This window comes from Equus caballus, chromosome 18 (genome assembly GCF_041296265.1).
Source record: "Equus caballus isolate H_3958 breed thoroughbred chromosome 18, TB-T2T, whole genome shotgun sequence".
In the NCBI taxonomy this organism is placed as follows: Eukaryota; Metazoa; Chordata; class Mammalia; order Perissodactyla; family Equidae; genus Equus; species Equus caballus.
Genome location: NC_091701.1, coordinates 47814509 through 47827319, shown reverse-complemented (window position 1 = coordinate 47827319; position 12811 = coordinate 47814509). Strand labels below are relative to the sequence as shown.

The 12811-nt window shown below is 36.0% G+C and overlaps 1 protein-coding gene across 5 annotated transcripts in view; it reads right to left on the bottom strand.

Annotated features, from left to right (window-relative positions):
- The window catches only part of XIRP2 (xin actin binding repeat containing 2), a 280948-nt gene that overhangs the window by 44494 nt on the left and 223643 nt on the right, over nucleotides 1-12811 (bottom strand). For all 5 annotated transcript variants that reach the window (XM_070241989.1, XM_005601558.4, XM_005601559.4 and 2 more), the window contains one exon: nucleotides 4118-4278. In XM_070241989.1, the coding sequence (XP_070098090.1) occupies nucleotides 4118-4278 (161 nt within the window). Of the gene's footprint in view, nucleotides 1-4117; nucleotides 4279-12811 lie in introns of those variants that run through there.

Below are 12811 nucleotides of genomic sequence, written 5' to 3'. Positions count from 1 at the left end.
CAGCACACTCCCAGCCCGGCAGGCACTAGAGTCCAGATGGGATAACAACTGTCAAGCAAACAGGCCCCATGCCAACCCGCTCTCCTACAGGGAGGGAGGAGACTCGGCCACACTTCATCCACAGGAGGTCTCCTGAGGTCTAGCCCAGTCCTGACTTAACCCTGGAAGCCTTGAGACTTCAAAGTAACTGGATGCCTGCGAGCTGAGGTTCTCATACCATGCACTGTGGACTCCCTGTGCCCTGTTATCTTTACTCAAACGTGTAGTTTCTCAAATGGATACTAAAAACACAACTACTATCTTGAGGTTTCCCATATTTCAAAATATTGGAGACTGAATTAGTACTGTAGATTATCTGAATTACTGGCAAGTACTCAAGCGGTTGCTTTATACAACTTATAGCCTTTCCCAATCACATGGACTGTCAGATATTTAAGAATATGCACATAGGCCTTCTGGGAAGAAGGGATAAGATTGTATTCTTATATGTACTAGATATATATTCTATCAGATTCTACAGCAAACTTCAAATGTAAATCCTGGTCAGTTACTGCCATTTGATACATGTGAAAGTTGTGCCAAAGTATGGCGCCACTTTGAAATTTAAGATAAAGAAGAGAAAGGGTGAATTAAGGCTACAATATTTCTTTTATCCCCTTTGCCATTTAAATTATACAAAAGGCCTTCCTTAATTGATCATATATAGATAATCTATAAATATTAAATTATAAAAATTGATAATTATTACTTTTGTTTTTGTTTTTTTGAGGAAGATTGGCCATGAGCTAACATCCACTGCCAGTCCTCCTCTTTTTGCTGAGGAAGATTGGCCCTGAGCTAACATCTGTACCTATCTTCCTCTATTTAATATGTGGGACACCTGCCACAGCATTGCTTGATAAGTGGTGCTAGGTCCTCGCACCTGGAATCCGAACCGTTGAACCCCAGGCCACCCAAGCAGAGTGTACAAACTTAACTGCTGTGCCCCCGGGCTGGCCCTGGTAATCATTGTTAAGAAGAACCTTACTCTATATAATCTCCAAACTATACACTATAAACAATGTCCAAATCGTGCAAATTAATCTGGTAAACCTCAGTAATTATGCTAATGAATGGATACTTTCCTAGTATGTGTATTTTCACAAAAATGTCAGTTCTTCTACTGAACAGGTTGCCTCTCATCTACCAAATGGATTAAGAAACAGATACGCCGTTCTTTTCCTTTAGCCTTGTGCTTTGGAATCAGACCATGTCACACGCGCAGAAATGCATCCAGCTGATCATTCTTACTAGCAGTGCTGCCCCTACCCTAACACCCCTGGTACTGTAGTTACACTACTGTCAGCCCTCTAAGTGAGGCAAGTCCTTTGAGCTGTAGTTTAGTGGTAGTGATAGGTTTCCTTGTCCAGCTCAGCTTGTAAATGAAGGTTTAAGATCTGTGAGATGGCAGGACCTACTCAAGGAGCAGTCTGTAGCCATGAGCTGAAGGGATGTTTCCTTGCTTAGATGAAGATTGCTCCCATGACTTTGCCTTGTTTAGCACTGTCTACTGGACATCTCAGCTAACTCATGTTATTGTAAATGACCACATAATTTAGATTGCTTTGTGTTGAACTTTTTCATGTTTATCCTTATTCTGGTTTTCTTATTCTCAGACTCAGAAATAAGATTTGGAGTCTAACAGGTATGCCAAAAATAATTTTATTAACAAATTAATTTAAATATCTAACACAGAACTTCGCTAATACTGTTATTTTAGCAAGTTAATTTAAATATCTAACACTTAAACCCAAGTAAATACATTACATAATTATCAATTTCCTTTACAAAGAACTGGTCTTGAGTTCTAGTGCACAACAGAAATAACATCATTTGGGGAGTTGGACAGACACTGATTCTAATCCCAGTTCTGACACTTAAAATCTTGGACTAGAGTTCCTGAACCTCAGTTTTATTTCTTATAAACTGGGAATAACAGTACATTTCTCACAGATTTCTTGTCAGTGTTAAGAAAGATAAAGGAAATAAAATTGCACAGCACGGAATCTGGCATCTCAATTCGTTTCTTAACAAATGTTGCCTCCCCCTTCTCTTCTGGGCAGCTTCTGCAGACCGCTGCCTTTTCAAGGGCATGACTTTCATTTACGTTCAACCAAATGCCACCTGGCTGAGTCTAGGACAATGAGAAACTCATCGTCAGCTGTCTCAATGTGACTGAAATATAATAGATTCAGTTTGGGGCCGAATCGTTGACTTCTAGATTTTGCACATAAAATATTTGGTTTATTTGTGTAGAGAGAAATTTAGTCACAGCAGTTTCCATGATTTTTTAAAAAATTCAATAAGCGTTTGATGAAACTGACCAAATAAGTATTGGACCAAATAAGGCATTTATTTTTCTTTTCTTTAGATATTTACCAGGATTTCTCTGAGATAATATATTTGCTTTTATTTCTCACAATATTTACTTAGGGCAAAACTAGGTAGTAGGGCATTTGTTGGGTCAAAGATGCTTTCTTGTATGAGAGGAGGTAGTTGAATATAGTTACAAGAGTACTGGAGTCAAGAGACTAGGAATTTAGCATGGCTTTGTCATTATCTAATTACAGCATCTCCCATAAATCACTTCCCCTCAGGTTGTGTTTTTTTTGTCTGTATATGAGCAGGAAAGAGAAGGATTATTAAATTTCTTATATGTAGACTATCTTCAGAATAGCATTACATTTTTTGAAGTTTTGCATTAAATAGTGGGTAATTTTGTTTCCTTACTAGCCCAATTTAAATATTCTCTTTTTAGCACGTTATAAATACAAGTCATGCCTCATACAAATTTGTTTTATGGCATACTCTCCCAGTGCCTGGAAAAATAAACTTCTTCCTAAATAAAAAATTGTTTACTAAACAACCAGTCTTTAACTAGGTCTTTAAATAACCAGTCTTTAACTAGGTATTTTCAAAATCAACTTGTTTCCCCAAGAATCATTTCTCCAATTTAGAACACTATTTTTCAGTAAAGTTCCTTAATGATCCAGCAGGGGGTGCTATCTAAGAAGACTGGCAGAAGGAGCTGGAATGATGCTATTGTTTTGAAAATGATCTAGCTACTTATGTCATTTTTGTACATTCATTCAAAATCTATGCTGTGCCTAAAATGTATTTTAATGACTATGTAAACACCTAAATGCCATTTAGAAGTGAATATTGTTAATGAGTTTGGCACAGTCAGCCTCATCTCTAATTTATAAAGAAGAATGTTAAGACTAGCTATTTTAGAATTCCACCCTTTTCGACTATTCTCTCTCTCTCTTTCTCTTTTGGTTAAATGAACAACTTTGCTAATTTGGAGGTTATAATTATAAAAGAATATCTTTATATTGCATTAAACTATAAAGCTGCTACTAATAAAATGACTCATCAAATCCTGTGGATTGAAGGCCACAGAATATGGAACCCAACAAATTCTTTTGAATATGACTTTATTGTGCGTTGGCTCTAAAAATTGGTGGTCTTACTGAATCCTGCTGTTTCCTGTACTCATAATTGGTTTAGCAGAATGCCTACATTGCTAATCTCCCTCATTTCTATGTTGATTAAGCTACTCCTAATGGATTTAGTGCATCCAGAGACAGGAGAAAAGTTAAAGAAGTTACACTGCCAGTGAATTTAAATGAACTATCCATGAGACCAAGGAGGGCTGCGTGCAGACCCACGTTATTAAAATTTGAAATTAATTCCCAGCCTTCCTAAGGAGAGTAGCTATAGGTTAAATAATAATGATGGCAATAATAACACATTTGTACAGTGCCTTATGGCTTACACGTAAATGATGTCTTTGATTCCTCACTAAGACCCCCTGTGGTAGATGGTTATTCCCGTTTTTCAGTTAAGGAAACTGAAGCTCTGAGAGGGCTTAAGATAGTAGCCCAAGTTTACACAGCTAATAAGTAGCAGAGCTGAAGCTTAAATTCAGAGCCTCTGAATTTGATTCACACTATTTCTGTGCTTTCTCTGCTTATCCCACTGTCCAGTAGTATTTTCATATAGCAACGTAAGGAGGGCATGTGAAGGGCAGACAACAAGCACATTGCCTAATGCAAAACCACCAGGACCAGCTTACATTGGCAGAGAAGCTGCGGCAGTCACCCCTGGAAACAGCTGCCTGGTACATCGCCATCCGCTCCTTCAAGGACACCACCTCCTGGAGGTCTGTCACACTCTCGCCCCGCGCAGCACTGTCTTCTGCAAGTCCACTTGCAGGCTTATTAGGGCCAGCAGTCACTGAAAACAAATGTAGCATGCTCAGATATGTGTCAGGCTTTGAAAAGAAAATAGCATCACCTCATGAACAGTGAAGGCATTTAAAATGTCTGGTTTCATTAAACAGAATGCCACATTTCACAGTATTTTTGATGTTTCATGGTCACTCTTTCTTTCAAGCTTTCAAACTGGCTACAAAATGCCTATATAGGAGCATGTACTTATGCAAACACCAAAAGATAATATTGTCCCTGCTTCTGCAATTATTCTGATGATAAATAGTTACTTATTAAGAGACACATGTTGTTAATAATGAACATTCCTGAAGCACTGACTGTGTGTTGGATTTGTGCTGAATGCTATATGAGCATTATCTCATTTACCTCTCTAAGAACCTCATGAGGTAGGTGCTACTATTTTCTAAAATTTATGCATAAGAAAACAAAGAGTCATGGTGGTTAAAAATTTTTCCCATGATCACACAGTTAATCAGTGGCAGATTTGATGGTTTGACTAAATCTTTAGCAAGTCTAAAAATTAATCTTTTCTTTTCTCCTCACCCCTCAAACCTCAAGGAGATAGATATAGCTAAAATATGTGAATTCCATGAGAATTATAGTCCGTGGGTTTTTTCTTTTATTCACAGAGGCATGTGTTACATAAGAAATAAATAATATTATGAATTCAAGAAGTAATAGTATGATTAGAAAAAGCTTTGTCCGTTGGCCATTCCAAGTAGTCTGATATTTCCCCATTTAAGCCATCTACCTGACAAAAATACAGGGTAGTAGGAATTACATACTTGGAAACAGAGCAAAAGACTGATTGCACAATCACAGAATAACAACTGTCGGATACAGAAAGGTCTTCGGCTCACCTAGTCTAACCAGCTCCTTTTAGGCATCAGGAAACATGTCTGAATTTTTCCTTATGTGAAAGGAACATAAGGGCCCACCATGGTTATGTGACTCTCCATGGTAATAGTTATCTGTGCCAGAGCTGGCCTCAAAACTAGTTTTTCTTATTTAATCTTGTATTCTTTGCTGTTGTCACTCTACTTGATGGTTTACTATTTACTCTTAAAAAAATTGTAATTCCAAAATCATTTCAAGGGCTCTCTCTGGGACCAATCAGTATATGATGTGTGTGTGTGAATACATATATTTATATATATGTATCTATGTGTGTGTGTATATATATACATACGTATTTATGTATATTCATCACTCATTCATGCACCATCTGCCTTTCACCTTAGGGTTGGTTGCTAGTTTCTGGGACTCATAGAGTAGGGCTCTATGATGTACTTGTTATTTGGATTGGTTTGCTTTAATTGCTGTGAAGCAAGGCCCAAACAACGCCAGGTATAAGATAGCCAAGCCATTCCCTCCCTTCCTTGTTCCTCCTACCTCCTTTCCCAGCCCCCACAGTGAACTATGTTATTGAATTGTTTGCTTTTTCTATTAGTTTCTTTAAGGCTTTTGTACACAACAGCCATTGAGAAAACCTTCTGGGACCCAGAAAAAATGAAAAATCATTTGTGTTTTGACTTCCTGAGTATTTGGTTTTCCATAGGGACTTCTAATTCAAATAAACATTTTCATATATTTTAATTAAAGTTATAAATATATTTAATTAAAATTGTAAATATCAAAAAAATACAATATATAAAGGAATAGGAAGTTGTATCATATGAAAGCTGTGATTGTACAACACTGATATGTTCACAACAAATGTCAGTTATTTTTGAAGTTCATCTGTCATCCAAAACCTCATATCCATACAAAAGTACACTCCTCCGGTTGATTCTGATAAAAAGAAATTCCCACAAACCATTGGAAGTCTTTCACATGCTGAAGAAAATATATCTTCATTTTTCCCTGAAGATTATCTATCTGCACAGATGAATTCAGTTTATATTCAACTGTATTCTTCCTACTTTGTTGTGAACGATCACTACATAGATTTTATTGAACATGACCCCCTAAAGTTTTTCCACATTAAAATATAAATTTTATTTTGTATATTATTCATAAAATATATCATTCTTTTATTAATCTTCACAGAAAGTCAGCAGTTCATTTTTGCTAAAATTTACAGATAGTGTTTACTTTTCAAATATATGATTTTTATCATATTTCATCCTACTGGGAAATGAGCAAGATTAATGGTCAGGAAATCAATGGCTTCAGTATTAACAGATTTGGATTCCATTGCCTTGTGGCCTTTTATTCGGATCACAGAGAAGACACCACATTTTAATCTTTCTTTATCTCCCTCTCTCTCTCTCTCTTTCTCTCTTTTCCCCATCAGTAACTTTGCCTATTCAGGTAGGGTTGTGGAGTAGAAAATTTACCTTGAGCTGACAAGCTGTGTCCATACTGTTTCCTAATTTCCTAAGTCAATGTCTGTCAATTTCTTCAACTGACAAACAAGGCATTGCTTCCTGCCCAGTCTACTACAATATAGTGCATCTATCTGCTCCTTTCTTGATGCTGATGGTACCTGATGTAAATTTTTAGGGTTGATAAGACAGCTCCTTTCTTAAGGATGGCATGGGAAAGAAGATAGGAACATTGGTTACCTGACCTAGTAATGTGCTATTTCAAAAGACCTGGATGCCACTGAGATTGGAGAACAGTGTGAAATGAGTTCAGGGTATCTTTAAAGAGAAAGGAGACATAGAAGAAGAGCTAAAGATGCTATTGTCACAAAATCTGCTGGAAAAATAGGAAATGATGGAACCTGCAAGTATGCAAATCAGACAGTGGAGGAACATGCTATAAAGCTGAAGTGGCCTGTGAAAGAGAGGAAGGGAAAAGTAAAATTTTCAGATGACTATTTATGTCAGAAAGCATTATAAATATTAACATTACAACATCATTGTACTAGAAGTTACTTGTCTCTGGGGTTTAGGGGTACTGTTGACCCTCCTTATCAGCTGTTTCCGAGTGCACGGATTCATCCAACTGCAGATGGAAAGACCTATGATGGTTGCGTCTGTATTGAACACATACAGACTTTTCTTTCTTGTCACTATTCCCTAAACAATACAGTATAAGAACTATTTACATAGCATTTACATTGTGCTAGGTATTGTAAGTAATCTAGAAAAGACAAAGTATATGGGAGGATGTGTGTAGCTTATATGCAAATACTATGCCATTTTATGTAAGGGATTTGAGCATCCACAGATTTGGCGTCCATGGAAGAGTCCTGGAACCAATCCCCTGTGGATACTGAGGAACGACTATAATTCACTGTGCTGATGAATAAACAAAAAGCCAAAGAAGTTTGGTGAATTCTCTCAAATTTCCAGAACTCATGGCATAACTGGGCCTAGAATCCATTGCACCCTAAACATTGAATGTTTTATTTGCTGATAAGAAAATAATTGCCAAGCCATATAAACGTTAATTCTTTGTGTAATAGGATAAATCCTGTAAAGCAGAAAGAACATATAGGGAAGCCCTTTGACAGATAATAAAGCACTAAAAGGTACAGGCTGTTATCATGAAAACTATTAGATACACCAAGGACAAGAATGTCTTTTATGAGAATTCTGAGGCTCTTTGGGAAAAGATTTATACTATAATTTTTTTGTAATATAAAAAGTTGTATGCTACAGATAGGTCCAACTTATGTCCACTTTCTATTTTCTTAAATCATGAGAGATTGTGTGACTAGAGATCTATTTCCTCCAGCCCCAAACATGTGCTTTCCTTCTGCAGTTTTTAAAAATGAAGTAACAAACTAAATCAATCAATAAAATTTGCCCAGTTTAAAAAATTCATTATGCTTCCCTGAATTTTACTTTCTCTGGAGGGTCTACGTTCAAAGCATTTTCTAATAAGCAAAGTAATATGATTAAAGGCAGAATACTCTTCTATTCTTGAAGAATTATTCACATGCCTGTAGTCAGTACAGAGGGCACGGCATAGTCACCCTTCTACCTTTAAGAAGTCAGATATAGAAGACAAGGAGGAATCGTCAGTGTAATTAATACAACCTAGAATTTTCTCCTAATTTCACAAATCCTATTATCAGTGAAAGAATTCTTAGAAATATGCAAAGATTAGGATCAAGAGATATTTAAAAAGTGTCATTGCTGAATTTGTTATGAACCATTCTTCTAACTAGTTGTTGAGGAAATTTCAAATATGGAATTCAGTGGTTTATAAAAATGACATGTTCTTACAACACTAAGGAATGACAAATCTATCCTCATTTTCCATTAAACAAGTAATTGTCTAAAAATCTGAAATAACAAGTTATAAATATGATCCCAAGATCTTTATAGAGTAACAATGTAGAGATAAAGGTCAATGGTTTGATAGATAGTCCTAGAATCAGTGCATTGCTCAAAAATACCGTCAAAGTCAGGAAAACGTTTCTTCAGAAGATATCTAATGTGGCAGGGTTCACAAAGTCAAGTGCTTTGTCACGATCTTATTTCTAAGCAAGATTCCATCTCAGCACATTTTCTAAATGTAAATATTTCTTCTTACTTTCAAAATATTGGAGGCACCTTCCCAAACTGTAGTTATGGATAAAGTTTTATGGAAAGGATGACTGTGTAGCAATACAATGGATGTCATTGGATGACAGATAGATATTAAATACCAGGTGCTTTAAAGCTGGCTTACACAAATGTAGTTTAAATTTTTGTGAGTCACCTTATTTCTTTTCCCTTTCCCTAATCAATAGGGATAAGGTGAAAGTCTATAGAATCAAGTCAATGCTTTGACCTCTTTATATCATTAAGAGACCACCTGCTAGGGTCTGGGCTGTGAAGTTGGTATTAGTTGTGTCTGCTTTACAGCAGAGATCTGGCTGAGGCGAAGTCAGAAAAAGAAAGTTGTCAAAGATGAGAAAATAACTAGCGTATTAAGTTTTTTAGAAGAATTAAAATACACATTGAAGGCAGTAAATAGAATAATGTATGCTTCAGAAAAGAAAATCACTAACCTATTAAAAACAGTGTGAAAGATGACAGAAACAGAGAACAGAGAGTAAAATCCAAACTACAAGACAATTAGCATTTCAATGAGAGGATGGGGGAGTGGGCGGAATAAATAAGATATAATACAAGAAAAATTTGCTGAAAATAAAATTTGGGCATAGATTAAAAATATTTACTATAATCTAGATAATCCAGGAATAAAATTAATTTTAAAACCCCAATATATCAGCAAATCCTGGTAAAACATTTCAAGTTCAAGGAAAAAAAATTCTACAATTTCAGACACATGAAGAATTTCTGTGATGAAGAAACAAACTTCAGACATCCTTAAATACCTTCTTTATAACATTGAATATTAAAAGGTATTAGAGAATTGGGTACTGGTTACTGAAATTTTAGCTTTGTGAACTAGTCCAAACGAATCCAAGTTGGTGCTCATGTGAGAAGGCAACAAAAAGTTGAACAGTCTATGTGACAAAAGTCAGACACAAGTATATACCTAAACAAGGTATATTTGCTGAATATATATCTAAAATATACCTAAACAAGAAAGTAGAAATAAAATCAAATGTCAGAGTTGTGAAAATAAGCTCGGGTCGATCTTTACACTTGGAAGACAAAGACAAATAAATCCAACCATATGCCACCTGCAAGAAAAAAGCCTAAAACAAAACACAAAATTTAAAAAGAAAATATCAGGCAAAAAGTTACCAGGCAAATATAAATCAAGAAAATTCATTGTGGCTATACTCCTTTTATGCAAAAGAACATTGAAGACAAAGTCTATTAAATGAGATAGAGGGCTAGTCTATAGATCGAAAATACCATCCCACTAGGAAGTTGCAACAACTGTGGACCTCCACATGCTGACTAGGAAAGGACAGAAATGTATAAAGACCATCACTAACAAGAAAAATGAGACCTCTACAGGAATATAATTGCTGTGGGTGATATTACCATATCTACCTCCATCTTTGCCATAGGAAATTTCAAAAATTAGTGATTTGAATTATATACTCAATAAGGTTTACTTTAGTATATTTTTTCATTATTAAAAAAATACTGATTATCTACAATGAGCGTAAGACACACTCACTACGCTCCTGAGCTTTCAGTCTAGTTGGAAAGAGAGACAAGCAACTATAACTTAGGAGTTAATGGGTTTGCACCGGGTGAGCTGGGAGCCTCCAGGGGAAGACATCATCCACCTGGGTGTGTCAGTGAGACAGTGTCAGGGAAGGCATCGTGAGAAGTAGAACATCTGCACTGAAACATAAGGAGTTGGCCATGTGAGTATGTGGAAGAGAGAAAGATGCAGAAAGAGGGTGAAACAGCAGCATTGCCAACAAATCACGTTCGGAAACTTGGGTAATGATTTTGAGAAAAACATCACCGCCTGTTGCAAATGAAGTCATAGATGGAATAAAAAGTTAAATGTTTTCTAAAATGATGAAAAATATTCAGAGAAAAATAAGTCCTTGATAAAATGATTTCAGTTGGACTTTCTAAGCATAAAAAATTCAAAGAAAAAAATCTTTAAAAAAAAAGTACAAGACAAAAGGAAAACTGGGGGGCAGATCATTATAATAAATAGGCTGAAGTGTTAATTTTCAGTAAAGAATGCTGACAGGTCAGAAAAAAACCCTGCTAACATTATTGAAAAATGGATAAAGGACTCAAAAGAATGATTCATAAGCAAAAAAAAAAGTAAATATGTATAAAGTGTTATCTATGTGTCAGACATTAATCCATTTAATGCTCTCCACCACACTATGAGGTAGAGACTATTTTTATTTTTTATCTCCATTTTACAGATAAGGAAACAGAGACACAGAAAGGTTATAAAACTTGCTCAAGGTCAGGTGGCTGGTGAGCTTCGGAGCTGGAAAGGGAAGACAGGCAGTCTGGCTCCAGGTTCTGTGAACTAACTACAATTCTATGCTACTGATTAAGAAGCACAAGTGTCCAAAAACCAAAAACCAAACCCAATCACCTTCTCCAGTAAACAGATGCAGGAAAATTCAAACAACAAAGACATGCCTTCTTCTGTTGTGAACTGAGTCATATTGCATATGCAATTTTAAAAAATACAAAAATAGTCCTAGATAGCTAATCCAGTGTATGATTATGACTCAAAAGAAATCCTAAGTTTAATAGTAATTTGAATCCTTGAGCAGAAAAACGAGAATTCAGTGATCTTTCTTTGAAATTTTCTAAAATCAATTCAAGAAGCCTTTATTTAGTCTGAGCTAGGAGCTAGGCAGAGAGTGACCTGGCATGTCACATGGAAGCCCACAAAGCTGACACAAACACAGACACCAGCTTCAAGAAGGCAAGCATACTTTTGGTGACACATCATAGCCTCGCTTTTATATTCTGGATGCATTATAAAGAAGTCAACTCCTTAGTCCTTGTAAAATTGATTTGAAAGTAAATTGGGAGAATGATGAACTAAATTCTATGAAATCTAAATATATGATCTATAACCCAGCTCCGATTTGTGTACAAGATGCCATGCCGATGGACGTATCACAGGCTCAGAGCCATTAGCATGAATATATTTTCTATAATTCTTAATATTTGCATATCCCTCAGCTGATAACAAAATTCATCTCTTTTAAACATTCAGAATGCTGCTGCCAAGTCAAATTTGTAATCAATTTGAGTTTTATATATTTTACCCTCATTTGAATATTATAAAACCAAGAAATAAATGGAGAATAAAATGAAAGAGCAAGTGTGTAGCACAATCTTGCATTAATTTGCAGTTCTTAAAAACACGGAGAAAAAGGGCAAAGAGTGAAATGAATGGAAGTGTATGCCATGACAGCACAAATACTATATTGTGGCATTCATGCAGCATATGAACATAGTGAATCATGTACCACTTTTTAAACTAACTTCCCTATAGTCCTTTTCCCCTCCAAACGCATCCTGCTATTGCATGTACACTTGTCACTGTCTCAAAAATCCATTCATTCCTCTGATTACCATACTTTATACATTAACAAAAATGGATTTCTAAATAACAAAAATGGATTTCTAAGTGTAATAAAAAAGATTAGTTCTTGCTCCCTTACCAACTTCTTCCCTAACCAGTATTCTCCTAGTTAACCAGATACTGGCAGAGATCCTGTACATCCAGTTGCCTGTTAGAGGAAGAAGATAAGATTTAGTGTTGTGATAGAAAAAATGTTGGTCTTACAAGGATGTTCACATTCTCATCTCCAGAATCTGTGAATATGCTACTTTACATGGCTTAAGGGACTTTGCAGATGTGATTGAGTTGAGAATCTTGAAATGCGGAGAGTATCTTGGATGATCCAGCTGGGTTCAGTGTAATCACAAGGGTCCTCATAAGTGAAAGAGAGAGGCAGGAGAGCCAGAGTGAGAAAGAAGTGATAACAGATGCAGAAGGAGAGAGAGAATGAGAGAGAAGCAGATTCTACACTGCTAGCTTTGAAAGTGGAGGAAAAGTCCATGAGTCAAAGAATGCAGGTGGTTCTAGAAGCTCAGAAGGACAAAGAAACAGATCCTCCTAGAGCTTCTGGAAGAAGTATGGCCCAGCCAGCATCTTGATTTTGACTCAGT